At 44.1% G+C, this 20,035-nt stretch overlaps 1 protein-coding gene across 2 annotated transcripts in view; it reads right to left on the minus strand.

Moving 5' to 3' along the window:
- SLC39A14 (solute carrier family 39 member 14) overlaps positions 1-19,480 on the minus strand; it is a 31,007-nt gene extending 11,527 nt beyond the window's left edge. The window contains exons 1-3 of one of the 2 annotated variants that reach the window (XM_053367024.1): positions 19,352-19,480; positions 3,064-3,340; positions 1,506-1,692 (exon numbers count right to left, since the gene is read on the minus strand). In XM_053367024.1, the coding sequence (XP_053222999.1) occupies positions 1,506-1,692; positions 3,064-3,340; positions 19,352-19,356 (469 nt within the window). In that variant the 5' untranslated portion in view covers positions 19,357-19,480. The remainder of the gene's footprint in view (positions 1-1,505; positions 1,693-3,063; positions 3,341-19,351) is intronic. The other variant, XM_053367023.1, reaches the window with a different exon arrangement.
- Positions 19,481-20,035: the final 555 nt, after the last annotated feature.

Below are 20,035 nucleotides of genomic sequence, written 5' to 3' on the forward strand. Positions count from 1 at the left end.
TAGACTCTTTAGGGTCATTTTTGACCTCCTTTTGTGTGTATACATCTACGAGGTTACTCAAAATCTGTGACAGGCCATATCTGGAAGGTTTGTGCACCAGATTCCAGCAAGGGAGATGATCCTGAGGCAGGTGAAGCTTTCTTATAATGTTTCTTCATGGACGGTTTTGAGAGGGTCTGAGAAATCCAACTCTTTTCCTCTTCTAACCATAGTGTAGAATTACTTCCCCAATCCACAGATCCTTATATGCAGCAGCAGTTTGTATGTAAACATCTGAATGTGTGGATTTCTGCATATTTGCCTGTGAGACACATTGCCAGTGCTGGGTTGAGGAGCCACAGCAGGCAGAGGAAGTGTAGAAGGAACCCCTCCTCCCAAATTCAAAAAGTCTGTGAAATAAAAGTGGAAACTTAACAGTGAAAATGTATGCACTAAGCAAATCCTTTTTTCAAACAAACACACACATACATATTTAAAGTACACTGTTTCTTATCCTGTTGCCTTTTTGTTTAATATTCCTGTAACATCTCAATGATGACTCATACCCATCTTAAGATCTACAAAAGCGGTTGTAATCACTGGCTCTTCTGCAAATACCCACCAGCAGGGACGACCTCTTATTTATATACTGAGCTTTTTCTTCTCAATAGATAGTATTTCCAAGTTCTCTATTTTGTCATACAGTGCAATCCTGTATGTGTCTACTCAGAAGTAACTCCACTGAGTTTAAAGGGACTTATTTTCAGGTAAGCAAGTATAGGACCTGGTGGTTGGCATAGTTCCTTAACTAGGGGAAAGTGTGTTATATATGGTTCATTAATTGTGGACCCACATTTCCTGTCCACAAACAGGAAGATCTGTGAATTTACAAATTTGTGAATGACAGGAGTAAAATTGAGAGTCAACCTATAGGCTGTTCCATTGTGTGTAAAGGTGTAAACACCATGGGTGGTATCAAGCTAAGTTCTACTTAGAATATCCACTAAAATTAATAGATCTAAGTTAGTCATACCCGTTAACTTCAATAGGTCTGCTCTGAGCACGACCAACACTGAATAAAACCTCATGCTTTCTTCTCCACAGCCTAAACAATTCTAATTTTGTCTTTCATTGAGAGCAATACCTGTACTTCCAAAGGCCCACTTTCACTTGTAAGTATGCAGCAGCCAGCATATGCATGGAGCTGCCTTGACAGCACTGACAGCTCAATCTGGAGCACAATGAAATCATACCAGGGGGGTGGATATTAGATCAACTGACTTTTCCTAGGCAAGGACACAACAAGGGTGGGGTGTATGGGGCATTATGTCAACCTGTACCTGGAAAAGGAAACCCCATTAAGAACAATTGCTTACAGTTCTGGTTGGCATTCCATTTCTACAGCAACTTGCAGGAGAACAAGGATGGTCAGGATTTGAAGGCATTTCTCAGGAAGCTTTTGCTTTAAAAGACTAGCTGTTAAACTTTTGCTAGCCTAGCTGGCTGGCTTATAACTGCACACACACCTTCTGAGGAACTGGGCTTCCCCTCCTCTGTCCTCTCATCTTCCTCATTTTCCAGGTTCTCAGACGTGCATGCCCTTGACTCCAGCTGCTGCAGGATGGTTGGGCAGAACTCTCGGAATTCACTCTTGCCAAGGCTGGAGTCTTCACTCAGATTGTGGGTTGAAAAGAGCTCTGAGGAACTGAAGCACTATAGGACAGAGAGCAAGGCGTGGTGAAAATCCCAGAGTTGTGCCTTTTGTTAGCATTCACACCCTGCAGGCTTCCCAGTGAGCTTTACTGACCCATACTTGCTGAAGAGCACAAATTATGCACTGCCTCCTGCCACCATTCTAGCTCCCTTTGGCTCCTGCTCTCCCTGAACTGTTTTTATTCAAGCTGGTGAGTATAAAAACATAGCAGTTTTATGATGCTTGAGAGCAGGGACACGTTTGTATAGATCTTATATAACCATTCCAGGAGGCTTTTCAGCTGGAGGGTAGGGTGAATATGTCTTAATACTACTAAAACTGCAATACACACAGAGTATTTTTCCATGTATAACACGACCCCATGTATAAGATGACCCCTACTTTTGGGAGCCCAAAATTAAGAAATCAGTTTGTTAAAGTTGTTCTGCTTTTGGGGGGAAATTGCTTTTGGGGGGGGGCGATACCCCGCATCTCGGCACAGCCTCGCCTCGTCTCACCTCTCCAGCCTGCATCTGGCTTTGCCTCGCCTCAGCAGGTGAGAACTGGTGGCACTGCGCCCAAGCTCCCTCCTCACCTCTCCAGCCAGTGCCCTGAATACAGCGCACTCCACTCAGGAGATGCCAGGAGCCGCCAGCTGACCCAAGACTTAAGAAATAAATCTGTGTATAAGATGACCCCCAATTTTTGACTGAAAAATGGGGGGGGGGAGGGAGAGACATCATCTTGTACACGGAAAAATATGGTATACACACCCACACCCCCTTCATCCAATGATCTCAGGGAAGTTCACGAGATAAAAATACAAGATAAAAGCACAAATAAATAAATAATAATAATAATTTAAAATATTTCTAAGATAGCAACTGCAACGAATAATAAAGTAATATGGGTACTACTGCTACTAAACCATAATTGGGTGCTGATTTTCACCATTAACACTCTAAATGGTCCAGACCTGGGCATGTCATAGACCATCTTTCCCTATATAAACCTACCTATAACAGGGAGACCCTGCCCCTCCTCCACTAGAAAGAAGCAAGGAGGGTAGTGATGCTGAACAGGGCCTTCTCAGGGGCAGCACCAACATTACAGAACTTGCTCCCCAGAGAGGTTCATCTTTTTTGCCTCTTCTCTGTTAACTTTTAGGTGTCAGTTCAAGACAGTTTTATTTCAGAAAGCTTTCAAGATCAATTGAGTGGACTTAATTAAAGGTGCCCCACTATAGACCCTTTAGGTTTTATCATTTTAATATTTTTCAGTGGAATGCATTTATAACAGCCAAGTTTTTAGCATTAGTAGGGTGATTTGTGGACCCACTCACTACCTTCAAAAGCAGGACAGAAATAGCTTATATAAATACAATACATTACCCAGGAGATGTTTCTACGCTGCTGCTCTGTGCGACTAATGTTGTTCCTTCCAACTCCCACATCAAGGCGATTCAACAGGGACTTGAGCTGCTGCAAAGTGAGCTTGTCATGTTTGCCATACCGGAGGAAGAGGTCTTGCAGGAAGGAATCTGCTGTGATAGAAGTCTGTGGCAAGGCTCCTGAGCTGGCCCACACAGAGCATGCAAAACCCAGCAGGCAAAGCTGTAGGGGCAAGACACATTTCCAAGGACCCACATTCCAAAACATGGCAAAAATTCTGAAAAGAGAGACACATGCACTTGGATCAGTACGTATCAGTCAGTGCAATACACAAGCCAATTCCAGCCACACTAATCTCTTATCTCCTGCTACCAAATTAATAATTAGATATCCTAATTGCAAGCAACCCAGTTCCAGCAAATCCTACTTGCAACAACTATCAAGTCCCCTTGATTATGGAGTGCCAGGATCATGCAGACTTCGGACCAATCTTAACCCAAACCTTCATTTGGAGACTCATATCTTAATTTTTACCACATATTTGTTTCAACCCATCTTAGACCCCCTGCAGTGCATCCCAGAACGCCAGATGAAGACCAATGAGCTAGATGGACCATGTTCTAATTCAGCAAAGTGCAGCTTTGTATATTCCTCTGAATGATCAAGGCATTAGAAATGAGCAAAAAGAGAAATAGTGTCACAGAATTTCACTTAGAGGAAGCAACACAAAACTGGATACAAAACTTCTTAACAGGACGCCATCTGATGAGATTAATCAAATGCTAAATTCATGAGACATGTGTGTCGGAATTTTGTGCGCTTTGCAAAACACACTGCCTCTGAACTAGAGAAGAATAATATTTCCACACCCATTCACTAGGCTCATGGCCATATTGAACATATCTGCTGAGATGCAGCAGACTTTAGTCTCCTGGAGTCTGACCCAGAGCAGCATTGTACCACAGCCAGACAGATTGTGGTCAAAGCTATCCCTAAAGTGGCAAGGCCCACCAGGACTGATCTGGCCACCAGGGAGACCTCATCTTCCCCCACAGCACAGCAAGACAGGCAAGGAAGGGGTTACGAGTCACCTCTCCCAACACAATCCTGAAAAACTGAGCAGGGGCTCCCACTCCCTGTGCTGTGGCACAACGTTCACTGCTTTCTTATTAAAAGGGGATAGACATTCTCATAGTCTTAAGAGCTTAGTTCAACTCCAAGATCTTTGTTTCACAAAAGTGTCAGGAATTCCTTAAGAAATGAAGTCAGCTGGGGGGTTGGTTGGGAGGAGTTAAGTTCTTCGTACAAACAAGACCTTAGGTGGAATGATGGGTCAGTTTAAATTTCTGTATTCCTAAATTGCCTCTGGCCATTTTCTTTTTTCTAGGCAAGGTGGCTGAACCTAGTGAAGCATTTCGGAATACACTGTTAGCTCCATACAACATAATATACGGTAACCAATAACAATATGATATGATATGCTCCTCTTTTCTGTAGCTCCAAGAGGAGGACCAAATTCCAAAGGAGGCTACAATACCAAGCGAGAGGCTTGGGTTAAAGCCACATTCTATTCTTGGCTCTTCCTCTTTCCTCAGGGAATGTGCAGGCGACCTTGGAACGGACAGCTCATGAAAGAACCCCGACCAGACCTAAGAGGAGGCGTGTAGTGGTGATAGGGGATTCCCTACTGAGGGGAACAGAAGCTGTGATCTGTGGGCCTGACAAGATGTCTCGGGAAGTGTGCTGTCTCCCCGGGGCTTAGATCCAAGATGTAACTGAACGACTGCAAGGAATCATAAAACCCACTGACAAATACCCCTTCCTCTTGGTTCATGTGGGAACCAATGACACTGCAAGCAATAGCCTCCAGAAGATCAAAAGAGACTACGAGGCTCTGGGCAGGAAATTGAAGCAATTAAATGCACAAATTGTCATCTCATCTGTACTCCCAGTTGAACGACGTGGCCCAGGGAGAGAGGGGGAAATAGTGGAAGTGAACAGCTGGCTTCGCAAATGGTGTAAACAGGAACGGTTTGGATTCTTAGATCACGGACTGCAGTTTCTTGAAGATGGACTTCTGGCAAGCGATGGGCTGCACCTCACAACGGTTGGGAGGAATGTTTTTGCCAAAAATCTCAGAAACCTCATCAGGAGGGCTTTAAACTGACTAATGTGGGGGAGGGAGACAGTGCTCCTGAAGGTAGGAGTCTATCAATTGATGAAGATGATCATCCAAATGTCATAGACCAAATGGAGCAAACAGCACGCAGACCTAGCGGTGGGAGGAAAAAATCCTTAAATAAGAGACATGGGGGAATGATTAATGGACTTCAATGTCTGTGCACTAATGCGCAAAGCATGGAAAATAAACAAGATGAGCTTGAGCTCTTGGTACAGCAAACTAAATATGACATAATAGGCATCACTGAAACCTGGTGGGATAAGTCCCACGATTGGAATGTAATAATGGAGAGATACAATCTATTTCAGAGAAACAGACCAGACAAGAAAGGAGGAGGAGGAGTGGCGTTATATGTCAGGGATGTGTATACCTGTGAAGAGATCCAAGATTTAGAACCTCAAAGCCAAAGTGAGAGCATTTGGGTCAAAATTAAGGGAGAGAAGAATAACAGTGACCTCATTGTGGGAGTTTACTATAGATCCCCAAGCCAAACGGAGGACATAGATGATGCCTTCCTGGAACAGATGGCCAAGCATGCAAAAGGAAGGGAGATAGTAGTAATGGGGGACTTCAATTACCCGGATATTTGTTGGATGTCAGCCAAGAGCATAAGGTCAAACAGATTCCTCACTGGCCTTGCAGACAACTTCATTGTCCAGAAAGTGGGAGAAGCAACAAGAGGAACAGCCATTTTAGATCTGGTCCTAACCAATGTTGAGGACCTGGTTAGTGGGGTAGAAGTAGAAGGATCATTAGGCGTGAGTGATCATGCTCTTCTGAAGTTCACTATACAGCGGAAAGGAGCAGCCAAGCATACTAGGACTCAATTTCTTGATTTTAAGAAAGCCGACTTCATAAAACTTAGGGAAGTGCTGGGTGAGATCCCATGTACAGTAATACTAAAAGGAAAGGGAGTTCATGATGGCTGGGAGTTTGTTAAGAGGGAGATAGTAAAAGCACAACTTCAGGCAATACCAATGAGACGGAAACATGGAAGGTGCCTAAAGAAGCCAGGGTGGCTATCTAAAGAACTTTTAACTGAGTTAAGATTAAAAAAGGATGTGTACAAAAAATGGAAAAGGGGGGAAACCACCAAAGAGGAATTTAAACAAATAGCCAGCATGTGTAGACACCAAGTCAGAAAAGCTAAAGCACAGAATGAACTCAGGCTTGCTAGAGAGGTTAAAAGCAACAAAAAAGGCTTTTATGGGTATGTTTGTAGCAAAAGGAAGAACAAAGAAACAGTGGGGTCACTCAGAGGAGAAGATGGTGAAATGCAAACAGGGGACACAGAAAGGGCTGAACTCCTCAATGCCTTCTTTGCCTCAGTCTTCTCCGATAAAGAAAACAATGCCCGACCTGAAGAATTTGGAGCAAATGATTCAGCAGAGGAAACACAGCCCAGAATAACCAAGGAGATAGTACAAGAATACTTGGCTAGTTTAGATGTATTCAAGTCTCCAGGGCCAGATGAACTGCATCCAAGAGTATTAAAAGAACTGGCAGATGTGATCTCAGAACCACTGGCAGTCATCTTTGAGAATTCCTGGAGAACAGGCAAAGTCCCGGCAGACTGGAGGAGGGCAAATGTTGTCCCTATTTTCAAAAAGGGGAAAAGAGAGGACCCAAATAATTACCACCCAGTCAGTCTGACATCAATACCAGGGAAGATTCTGGAGCAGATCATTAAGCAAACAGTCTGTGAGCACCTAGAAAGGAATGCTGTGATCACCAATAGTCAGCATGGATTTCTGAAAAATAAGTCATGTCAGACTAACCTGATCTCGTTTTTTGACAGAATTACAAGCCTGGTAGATGAAGGGAACGCAGTGGATGTAGCCTACCTTGATTTCAGCAAGGCATTTGACAAGGTGCCCCATGATATTCTTGTAAAGAAGCTGGTAAAATGCGGTCTTGACTATGCTACCACTCAGTGGATTTGTAACTGGCTGACTGACCGAACCCAAAGGGTGCTCATCAATGGTTCCTCTTCATCCTGGAGAAGAGTGACTAGTGGGGTGCCACAGGGTTCTGTCTTGGGCCCGGTCTTATTCAACATCTTTATCAACGACTTGGATGATGGACTCAAGGGCATCCTGATCAAATTTGCAGATGACAGCAAACTGGGAGGGGTGGCTAACACCCCAGAGGACAGGATCACACTTCAAAACGACCTTGACAGATTAGAGAACTGGGCCAAAACAAACAAGATGAATTTTAACAGGGAGAAATGTAAAGTATTGCACTTGGGCAAAAAAAATGAGAGGCACAAATACAAGATGGGTGACACCTGGCTTGAGAGCAGTACATGTGAAAAGGATCTAGGAGTCTTGGTTGACCACAAACTTGACATGAGCCAACAGTGTGACGCGGCAGCTAAAAAAGCCAATGCAATTCTGGGCTGCATCAATAGGAGTATAGCATCTAGATCAAGGGAAGTAATAGTGCCACTGTATTCTGCTCTGGTCAGACCTCACCTGGAGTACTGTGTCCAGTTCTGGGCACCACAGTTCAAGAAGGACACTGACAAACTGGAAGGTGTCCAGAGGAGGGCAACCAAAATGGTCAAAGGCCTGGAAATGATGCCTTATGAGGAACGGCTAAGGGAGCTGGGCATGTTTAGCCTGGAGAAGAGGAGGTTAAGGAGTGATATGATAGCCATGTTCAAATATATAAAAGGATGTCACACAGAGGAGGGAGAAAGGTTGTTTTCTGCTGCTCCAGAGAAGCGGACACGGAGCAATGGTTCCAAACTACAAGAAAGAAGGTTCCACCTAAACATTAGGAAGAACTTCCTGACAATAAGAGCTGTTCGACAGTGGAATTTGCTGCCAAGGAGTGTGGTGGAGTCTCCTCCTTTGGAGGTCTTTAAGCAGAGGCTTGACAACCATATGTCAGGAGTGCTCTGATGGTGTTTCCTGCTTGGCAGGGGGTTGGACTCGATGGCCCTTGTGGTCTCTTCCAACTCTATGATTCTATGATTCAGACTGTTTGCACCACAGATACACTGGCAGGTTTTGCAGTGAGCGCATGAAGTATGAATGGGGAGACCTGCTTTCCCAAATGTTCAGTGGAAACATATTAAGAGACTGTTATAATAATTTTAGGGTCATACACACACACACACACACCACATGTCGGAAAACAATGCAGGAAAAAGTCCTGAAACCGTTTTGTCTCTCCCAAACTGACTTCAAATGGCTTCCCCCCACCGCCAGCCCCAAAGAGCAGGTCAAAAGGAACCTGAAGCCTCCAGAGCCCAGACGGAATTCCCACCGTGCTCCAGAGGCTTCGGGTTGTCTTCGCTGAAGTCTGGAGAGCGAGAGGGGTCAGTGCGCACTGACGCCTCTCGCTCTCCAGGCTTCCAAGGTAGCCGCCTGAAACCTCCAGAGCGCAGTGGGAACTCCCGCTGTGTTCCGGAGGCTTTGGGTGAATGCACCTTGAACGCACCTTGTTTTAGAGGGGGAGAACAAGGAAAAAAATGTTTTTCCTGTTCTCCCCCTCGTATGGTCCGGTGCGTCCTATAGAGCGAAAAAATACAGTATTCTGGTCCCAAGTTGTTTAGGGCTTTAAATATCAGCAACAAAACCTTAAACTTGGCTCAGTAGCTGATGATTATAATAATGGAAGGATAAGAAAAATTCTCAGCCAGTGTGAACGAGTGGTCTGTCTCCATACTTTCAAAAGCTAAACTAGATTTTCTTTTAATTCCAATATTTGACCAGAAACAGAATCACACACACTTCCTGCCACACTGTAGATGGGAAGCCAGCTCAGATTTATGGGGCAGGGACCATAGATCAGTAGTACAGCATCTGCCTTGCATGCAGGAAGTCCCCGATTCAATCCCAGGCACCTCCAGTTAAAAAAACAGGCATATCAGGTTATGGGAAGGACCTCTGCTGCCAATCAAAATAAGCAAAACTGGGCTAGATCAATAACTAGGCAGATCTGGTAAAAGGTATCTTCCTCTGCTACTATATTCGTTTGGACTGATATTTTCTCCTTCTCTCAATGGAATGGGATTTGGCTGTGAGCAGGTCTATAGTTTAAAATTTTGGAGTGGAGATAGCAGCCTTTGAAGGATAACACTGCAGAAGTGGTAGGGGTGCTGGAGAGGAGTGTGCAGGCAACTCCCCACTGAGGGGGAGGCATTGTTCTGAGGCCCTGCATGCATCAGCAGGACAAGCATAAACCCACCCCACCCACCCCCTTGTGGTGCCAGAAACAGCACATGCATGCCAATCATGGGCAAATGGGGAGTTGCCTGGACTTGAGAATCACTACTCTAGGAAGACAGAGAAAGAGACAACTGGATGAGAGGATTAATTGATAGGTGCGTAGAGAGACAATTAGTGGATAGTCAGGGCACTCACCAACACTGCATCTAAGTGAAGACCAGTGCTATAGTAAACAAGTTAGTTCTTTCAACAGAACAGGGATTTTTCAAGAACTTCCATCTTTTTCCAGCTGCGCTCATATAAACTCTGGTATTGTATGATATACAGTTACTCTTGTTTCTCTGCTGTATAGCATGCAATTGTTCAAATTATTATGGGCCACCTGGCAGGAATAATTGGCATGATAGACCTAACCTCCAGTGGGAGGGTTCGATTAAATGACCTTCCAATTCCTTCCAGCTGTACAATTATCTCATTAGGATACTTGCTGGTTCTGAGGAAATGACAGGCAGATTCTCACCCTAGAGTCACCAACTCAAGATTCCCATTAGCTCAGCTATCTTTAACATTAACTTTAATAGAACCAAAATGTCTTCTTAGCAAGGAATGCACTTCAGTGTCTTTTTTAAAAAAAGTAACACCACATCCTTGCCAATCAACACCCCATTTCAAATCCTTAAGACTCATCCTTTGAAGGAATTTGAAGGAGACATGAAGTACATTTACCAGCTGCTAGTGAAAATGTAAATGTCCTGCTGATCTGGGGTGGTGCAATATTTGGTCATTTGCATTGCAAGCCCTCTAGGGCAGGGCCAGATCTTTTTACCCTGCATTATATGGTGAAGAGCCTTGTATGTCTATAGTGCTGCGTAAGTGAAAAATCACAAGCTGTGCTCTCAGTGGCACACAAGTCATTATCCCACTAGAACTATATTTAAATGAAAAAGGCCAATCCAAGAGGGGCACACAAGTGGCACACAAAATACGTTCTCTCTTCTTCCTGTCAACCTTTTGACAATGTGCAACTTTCAGAATGTACAGTTGGGCAAATCTCCAGGGCCGGATGGTTTAACCTCAAAATACTATAGATCTTTGAAAGATTGGATAATTCAACCACTAAAGGAGGTTTGTAATGAAATTTTGGAGGGGGAAAAAGCGCCAGAGTCGTGGAAGGAAGCCTACATTACACTTATACCGAAAACTGAGTCTGAAAAGACACAACTTAAGAACTACCGCCCCATATCCCTGCTTAACGTGGATTATAAAATTTTTGCAGATATTTTGGCTAAAAGATTAAGAAAAGTATTAGTGGAGGAGATACATAAAGACCAAGCTGGCTTTCTCCCGGGTAGACACTTGTCTGATAACACGAGAAATATAATTAACATTTTGGAAAAACTGCAAGTGAATATTAATACTAAAGCAGTCTTAATATTTGTAGATGCGGAGAAAGCTTTTGATAATATCTCTTGGAGTTTTATGAAGAAAAATCTTCAGGGGATGGGGGTTGGTCAAGGCTTTGAAAATGGTATAGGTGCAATTTACTCAGAACAAAAGGCTAAACTAATTGTTAACAATGTGGTGACAGAGAAATTTAAGATAGAGAAAGGGACACGACAAGGCTGCCCAATTTCCCCATTGCTCTTTATTTCGGTCCTGGAGGTTTTGCTAAATATGATTAGAAGGGACCATCTGATCAAAGGTATACAGGTCGGAGCCAAACAGTACAAACTGAATGCTTTTGCAGATGACTTAGTACTGACACTACAGGAGCCAGAATCTAGTACTAAAAGAGTATTGGAACTGATTCAAGAATTTGGTCGTGGCAGGATTTAAGTTGAACAAGTTAAAAACTAAGGTTCCTGAAAATTTTTTAACACCGATTGAGAAAGAGAGGTTTCAGAAGGAGACAGGTTTAACACTGGTTAAGAGAGTAAAATACCTGGGGGTTAATATGACCGCTAAGAACTTAAATTTATTTAAAGATAATTATGAGAAATGTTGGTCAGAAGTGAAAAAGGACCTAGAAATATGGTCAAATCTGAAGCTTTCCTTGCTAGGTCGAATTGCTGTTATAAAAATGAATGTATTGCCAAGAATGTTATTTTTGTTTCAATCATTGCAAATTTTGGACAAAATGGACTGTTTCAAGAAGTGGCAGAGAGACATTTCTAGATTTGTCTGGCAGGGCAAGAAGCCCAGAATAAAATTTAAAATACTAACCGATGTAAAGGAAAGAGGTGGATTTGCCCTGCCAGACCTTAAACTCTATTATGAATCAGCAGCATTTTGCTGGCTGAAAGAATGGCTGCTTCTTGAGAACACAGACATTTTGGATTTAGAAGGTTTTAATAATGTTTTTGGGTGGCATGCATATCTGTGGTATGACAAGGTTAAAGCACACAAAGCATTTAAAAACCATATTGTCAGGAAAGCATTGTTTAATGTCTGGATAAGATATAAAGACTTACTTGAAAACAAAACCCCAAGGTGGTTGTCACCGATGGAAGCGAAGGCTCAGAAAAAGCTCAATATGGAGGCCAAATGCCCGAAATATTGGGAGATTTTGGAACAGGAAGGAGACAAATTGAAATTGCAGAGTTTTGAGAAACTAAAAGATAAAGTGCGAGACTGGCTTCATTACTATCAAATAAGGGAGGCTTACAATCAGGACAAAAAAATTGGCTTCCAGATGGAAAAATCAAAATTGGAAACAGAACTGTTAGACCCCAAAACTAAGATACTATCAAGAATGTATAACTTGCTGTTGAAATGGAATACTCAGGATGAAACGGTGAAATCTGCTATGATTAAATGGGCACAAGATGTTGGACATAACATTATGTTTGCTGACTGGGAACAGTTGTGGACCACAGGTATGAAATTTACGGCATGTAATGCCTTAAGAGAGAATATTATGAAAATGATATACAGGTGGTACATGACACCAGTCAAGCTTGCAAAAATCTACCATTTGCCCGATAATAAATGTTGGAAATGTAAAGATAATGAAGGCACATTCTTTCACCTTTGGTGGACGTGCCCAAGGATTAAGGCTTTCTGGGAGATGATATATAATGAAATGAAAAAGGTATTTAAATATACCTTTTTGAAGAAACCAGAGGCCTTTCTTCTGGGCATGGTCGGCCAATTGGTGTTAAAGAAGGATAGAACTTTTTTTATGTACGCTACAACAGCAGCAAGAATACTCATAGCAAAGTACTGGAAGACACAAGATCTACCCACCCTGGAAGAATGGCAGATGAAAGTGATAGACTATATGGAATTGGCGGAAATGACTGGCAGAATCCGAGACCAGGGCGAAGAGTCGGTGGAAGAAGATTGGAAGAAATTTAAAGATTATCTACAGAAACATTGTAAAATTAAGGAATGCTAAAATGATGTCGGAATGAAATGAAGCGGTTTTAGCAATAATGTTAAAAAGGAGTATGTAAAAATGGATTGTTAATAGATGAAAATATAAAGTTATAATATGTTAAGATAAAGAATTAAGATAAAAACAAAGAGGGAAAGGATTTGCTGAATTAACCATTTGAACTGGAATACAAAAAAGGGAGGTGTGAGGAGGTCAGGGAAACAAGTAAATGAAAGGCAAGGCATGGAAAGATGGATTTATTTTTAACTGTTTTTATTTTTTCTGTATTTTGTATCTTTTGTTTTCTTTTTTCTATTTCTTTATTACTTTTGTAATTTCTTGTGAAATTTTAATAAATATCATTTAAAAAAAACTGAATGTACAGCACACTGAAATGGTAGAAGTGTGTATTGATACACACAGCCCATAGACAGAGGATGTGGAAAACAACTATCCTCTTACAAGTAGAGAAACAACCAGTTATTTGCTGCCCTTATGGCAGACACTGTGCTAAAGACCTCAGCTACTAGCACCTTTAAGGCGACACTTTAATTGGTCAAGTGCAGATTAGGCCCTATCAGATCAGGCAGTCCAGAGACCAGGAACACGCCTGATACAAGTTCCAAAGTCCACAGGAAAACGCAGCACCAACTGGATACACGCATGCATGTGCATATTAACAAGGAAGGAAGACAGGAGGTCTCTTGCATAACAACTGGGCGAAATCCTGCCCCATAGCTTTGGCTCAGGTCCAAAACCTAGGAAATGACATTGTCAAGTACAGTCACAAGGCACACTATCCAAACCATTTTTATCACTGTTATAGCAATAACTTTTGCATGGGGGCTACATCATCAGAGGAGTGCAAACAGATGGCCATGTGGCAGCCTAACCTAGATTGCCACAAGATTAAAGTAGGGTCAAATTGCTCAAGACAATTATGTACACAGAAGGATGACGTACTCTTGTGATCCATCAAACTTTATAACTCACTTTTAAACAGATTTTATGAATAAACATTAACATTTAGAAAATATATAAGCCATATTTTAAAATGTCAAAGAAGTGAACAAAATGTAGCCACAAATGCGTATAAAAACAGTATAAAACACGCAAAACACCAGAGCCCTTTCCTTCAATGGAAATTTGCAGGCTTATACCTGTGCACCTTTTCAGTCACAGACACTATATCAATTTTTTTCAAGGGGAGCCAAATCTACTTCACAGCTTCATAAAACCTACCCATGATGTCATAACCTCATATCAAGGTTCACCATACAATAATAAAAATATGGCCTTTTAAATGTTTTGTGGGATGGGGGTTTACACTAACAGTAAAAAGAATACAGTCCTTCACCTCCTTTTCCTGACATACTACAGGTAGCATACCTGAAATGTGCCAAAGACCCTCAAAATTGCCCAGGTGGTCATTTTTTAAAAATTCCTAGAGTTGGTTAGAATAGCAGACTCCATATCATGATGCTTTCTGTGAGGTATCCTAACCAGCACTCCCCACCTCTGCATTGCTGTCTGGCAGCCATCTCCATCCCAATTCTCACCACCTAGACTAGAGTGTTCCCCCCCCCCAGTGGTGAAGTACCCTCTAGCTGTCAATCGTGATCAACCCAATCAAAGAGCATAGAACATGGCATCATGCCTGTATACTTTGCCCCCCCCCTTCAGCCAACCGAAAGTGTCAATGTTGTTGTATAAGCTCTCTAGTATTGGATTAGCTACATCCATATTCTGGTTTGGTGTTTTATTTCCCATCTGAATGTGGCTTACTGTTTCTCCACCTTTCCCTTTCTTTTAATAGTCTGTTTAAATACACTGCTGTACGGGATTTCTGGACTGGGCTGCTTGCTGAACACACTCAAGGGTAGATTGCTTGAGCTAAGCTGCTGGGTTAAAGCACCTGGGTGGTCGGGAGAGGTGACAGGCCAAAGTTGCCAGGCAGAAGACTTGGAATTCAGCCCTACTCCCAAGCAGATCACCATGAAGCAGTGGAAATCCTATACTCTTTGCCCTGGGGGACAAATAAGAAGCTGGTGGCAAGAGGAGTGTAGCACAACAGTGCACCTGTTGCCAGTGGGGTACCTTCCTGGGTTGGCACTGGAACAAGGTGTTGCCATCTGTCACAGCTGTGCATAGGCACCTGCACAAATTCAGAGTTTATAAAGGTGTTTTTTAACAACCAGAGCTTAAAATTCCATGAGAAGGAAGAGATAAAACTGAAATGAGAAGTGCTGACCTTGGATAAAGGGTCAATAGCATTCTGTGCACTTCAAGGTAAAGTGTCGCTATAACAATGTAATATTAGAAGATCAGCTCTGCCCCTCTCCCCAGATTACAGCCGTTTAAGACCCAGGAAAGCTGCAGTAAAGCAGTTCAATGTGAAATGATCCCTGCATTAGGAAGGCTAAAAACTTTCTACCACTATCATGTCACGGTTGCTACAAGAGACACCAAAGGTGTGAAAATAATATTTGACATTTGTACAGCACTTCAAGTGTTTAAAAAACTGCATACATTATCTTATTTATTTAAACTATTTCTATCCCACTTTCCTATTTAAAAATGCTCAGCGCACTCCTTACAACCACCCTATAAGGATCATAAGAAAGGAGTATTTATATAAGAACTCCTGACACAACCTCTGATAAGCATAAAAGGAGGCAATGTTTCATTAAGCATTTTCGTTTTACCTTGCCACTAGAATTAGGTAAGAAAGCAACAGACCTTAACAATTTAGCTAGATGAGTCTCTCCAGATTTTTCACAACACACAGAAGAATTTCCTGTCCACACACTGAAATGAGTTATTCATGATGCATTCACGAAGTTAAGACTAAGCTGCTAATAAGCATCACCCCCTTCACACCACTTGCTTTGCCAAGAAGCTGCCATCAGCAACTCAGCATCAGCCCCCATCAAGTCACAAGGCTTCCTATACTGAACCCTGTCCCACCCAATAAACTACTCTGCATTGCATCATCCAGACACTTAAGTGAGACACCACAGAGACCATCAGATGACAGAATGGAGAATTCACCTGAGGCAATATCACAATTTTGTATACATCCTTCCATTAACCTAAAGCCACAGAAGAGACACTTCACTCTCCAAAATGGTTTGACTTTACCCTTGAAGATGCACTCTTCCGTTGTCTCCTGAGACAGATGGATCTAACAACCAGTAGAATACAGATGTTTAGCAAAATATTTGGCATGATATGGATGAAAAATTCCATAGTATACATTTAGCATATTATGGCTGCCTATAAAAGGTGCTGCTAAACTTCTGTGTTCTAGTTATAGAAAACTAGCACTACTTATACTTCTCCTTAATTAGGGAAAAGACAGAGAGTTTCATTTTTTGGCAATAATAAAATCACATAAAAAGTTAAAAAGTATATGGGTGTTTTGTTTCATTTTGAAATTGTCACACAATTTTCTTTGTCTGTTGCACGTATATGAACCAGACTTCCAAACAATCTAAACAGCATCTATGTTGAATGTGCATTTACGGTGATACCTCGGGTTAAGTACTTAATTCGTTCCAGAGGTCCGTTCTTAACCTGAAACTGTTCTTAACCTGAAGCATCACTTTAGCTAATGGGGCCTCCTGCTGCCGCCGGAGCCCAATTTCTGTCCTTATCCTGAAGCAAAGTTCTTAACCTGAAGCACTATTTCTGGGTTAGCGGGGTGTGTAACCTGAAGTGTATGTAACCTGAAGCGTTTGTAACCCGAGGTACCACTGCACTGACTTACAGTATTATTTTGATAGGGAGCAGGTGGCACTATGGTCTAACTCTAAACCACTGAGCCACTTGGGCTTGCCAATCAGAAAGTTGGTGGTTTGAATCTGTACGACGAGGTGAGCTCCTGTTGCTTTGTCCCAGTTCCTGCCAACGTAGCAGTTCAAAAGTACACTAGTGCAAGTAGATAAATAGGTCCCACTGCAGCAGAAAGGTAAACGGCATTTCTGTGCGCTCTGGCACTCATCATGATGACCTGTTCTGCCAGAAGTGGTTTAGTCATGCTGGCTACATGACCTGGAAAGCTGTCTGTGGACAAACACTGGCTCCCTTGGCCTGAAGAGATGAGCACTGCACCCCATAGTTGCTGATGACTGGACTTAACTGTCCATTTAACTTTATTTACCTTTTATTATTCGATTTTTATTTATTATTTTGATTCAGGACATTGTTGCTCTATGTTTTGAAATGTAGAAACACTTGACACTGTGTGCTTTAAACATTTTAATAAATAAAATATGGGAAAGGTAAGGTGGATCAAAACTAGCTTCTGCAGAGGACTCCTTTCCCTGTACTATTTGTATCTGCTTCTACAAGTGACTTTCCCCTCCCCTTCAAAGCTGAAAAGTACTTTTGCCCTAGCAAAAATGCTTTTGGAGTCATGAACAGCTGCAGTGGAGCAGTTTGCAGCAGAGAAACATTGGATGAGGAATGCTTCTGCCAGGATTCTCTCCTCTAAAACCCATTTTTCCAAAGCTGCTTTTATTGTGTAATGTGCAGTTAGCCGCTAACACATGCATTACCAACACAGTGCCCTCAGAGCCCTTCCCTTGTGTTTTGCAGCGTCTCATTTCTGCCCCCTCCTCCTCCTCCTCAAAAATAATATTTGAAAGAGCGTTTCCACTTTAGCCCACAGAAGGCTTTTTTCAAGTGCAATTGTTGGCAGGGGGATAATGAATATGCATGTATGTGATTGTGATGAGTGCACATGTGCGTGCATGGTGCACACAGCAGTTTACCCAAATTGCAACTGTGCCTATGGAACCACAACGGTTGGCTACCCTTACAAGAGAGCGATTGATGAATACACTGCGGCTGGTAGAGTATACAGATTCCCTCCCACAAATCAGAACTCTGTCTCAGAGGCAAACCTCCATGACGTGACAACATTTTCCACATCTTTCATGCGAGTTATGCACTATTCAATCCTGTCCAGCAACTGAAGGCTCAAGCAGGCAGCAAGATAGGGAGCAGCAGTGCATTCACATCTAGCATCTGGGAACACCTTAAACTGCTGGGAAATTTATTCCTGCTTCCATTGAACCCTGATAGCACACCATTAAACTCTGAGAAGAACAACCCAACAGCTATTTACAAGTTTGTATTGGAAGAATAAGTATTCAACAGCATCTCAAAAATATGCAGGCTGCACACATTCATACGTGACTCCCAACATGGTAAGGAGAGAACAAGTGAGGATCTACTATAAGGAGGATCTGGGTTTGTTAGGAAGGGATTGCCTAGGCCAGGGGTCAGCAAACTTTTTCAGCAGGGGGCCGGACTATATTTTGGGGAAAAAATGAATGAGTTCCTATGCCCCACAAATAACCCAGAGATGCATTTTAAATAAAAGCACACATTCTAGTCATGTAAAAACACGCTGATTCCCGGACCATCTGTGGGCCAGATTTAGAAGGCAATTGGGGCAGATCCGGCCCCCAGGGCTTAGTTTGCCTACCCATGGCCTAGGTTATGGTACAAAAATGAAGCAGCATGTAGAGTATACAAGGCTTGTGGAATCTTTGGAGATAACAATGGATGGGAAAGTCAGACAGATACATGATTAGGCACTAGGGCAGGCATGTCCAAAGTCCATTTCGAAAAGCTCAACAACTTTGGGGTAAAATTGTAAAAAAAGCTCAACAACTTTGAAGTGAACACAAGTTCACTTCATCAGATCTGGCCCTCTTTGAAAGAAGTTTGGGCACTAGGGGCATGAAGAGTCCTGAGAGGAAGCGGAGAAGATGAGATCCTGGAATGAAGTCCTTGTGCAAGAAGAGCAGGGGATCTCAGAAAAGCGGCAGACCAGTGTGCACTGGAGGGGGTGGGCAGGGATCTCCTACAGGAAGCATTTATGGCAGTGTATTCAGTGACCACTGAGCAGGCAGTACATTTAAATAAGCAGCCTTAGGGTTGGAGAATATGTTCTTAGCTGCCTGGATGGTGGCTCCTGTCTGAATATGTCACAGCGCGTGGCTGCCCTTTGGGGTGGGGGGGGGGCTGGAGGGAAACTGGATCCTTCATTCCGGCCTTCGTGGAGGGGCCGTGGGAAAGGAGATGCTCCCTGGACGCGGGTCGAGTAGCTGGGATGGAAGGATGCTTGTCCCACAGGGGACATTTGTGTGGAGCAGATGGGGGGGGGTCTCCTCGGTGCACCTGAGGATGGATGGAGGGGGGGAGTCTTTGGGGCAACACCAGGGAGTTGGGCCGGTCGAGACAGCGAGAGAAGGGGGTCGGGAGGGGACCCGGGCAGGAAGATCTTGCGTGGGGCAGGGCGGGGGGGGGGCGGGGGGAGCTGGCTCTGGGGCTCCTGCCTCGGGGGGGAGGGGGCTGACCTGGCACACGCGGGAAACCTTTCGCCCAAGGGACTTGGGGGGGCCCCGGAGCGCGCGACCCCGAGGGAAGGCCCCGGGGGCAGCAGGACACGTGTATGGATGCGGGCATGTCTGAAGCGCCCAGGCGAAGGGCCCCGCCCGGCCTCCCCTCGGCCCTGGCCCGCCCGCCCCGCTCTACCTCATGACGCGTGTCACGTCCCCGCAGCACAGCCAGCCCTCGACGCGTGTCCCGCCGGCCGCTCGGCTCCCTCAGCGAAGGCCGCGCGGAGGAGAAGCGGCGCCTGACGGGTCGGAGGAGAGACTGACGGGCCGCCGCCGCCGCGCACGCGCCTTTCGGGGGAGGAGGGCGCCCCGCCTCCGCTGCCCCGCCCCGCCCGCTCCTATTCGTCGGCTCGGGAACTCGGGCTCTGATTTGCATGGGCCCCGCCCCCTCGAAGAGCCGGTCCCGCGTGGCGCCTCGAGGGGAGGCGGGGCCGCGGGGGGGGGCGCTTTTATGATAATAATAGTAATCTTTTGCGGCACTTTGCTTTACCCAACAAAGGCGCTGGACTTTGGTCCCTCGGCAGGCTGCTGGGGGGGCGCCTCCCAGGAAACCCCCCGATGCCAAGGCCTGCCTCGCCCCGTGCCCCCCATCTCCCCCCGGCCGCGATCCCGGGGCCGCAGCAGCCCTGGCCTCCCGCAAGCGCCGGGGCGGCGGGGGCGCCTGGCGGAGAGACTGCTCTAGTCGTCACGCCTTTTAAGAAAAGAAAAGAAAAAAAGGGCTTTTCACAGTGCTGTGCATTTTAGTAGATCTGATTTTATGTTGCTGAAATCCTACTAATTGCTTTTTAAACCATTTTACATGGTTTTTGGTTTTTGTATT

This window comes from Podarcis raffonei, chromosome 15, assembly GCF_027172205.1.
Source record: "Podarcis raffonei isolate rPodRaf1 chromosome 15, rPodRaf1.pri, whole genome shotgun sequence".
NCBI classification, from domain to species: Eukaryota; Metazoa; Chordata; class Lepidosauria; order Squamata; family Lacertidae; genus Podarcis; species Podarcis raffonei.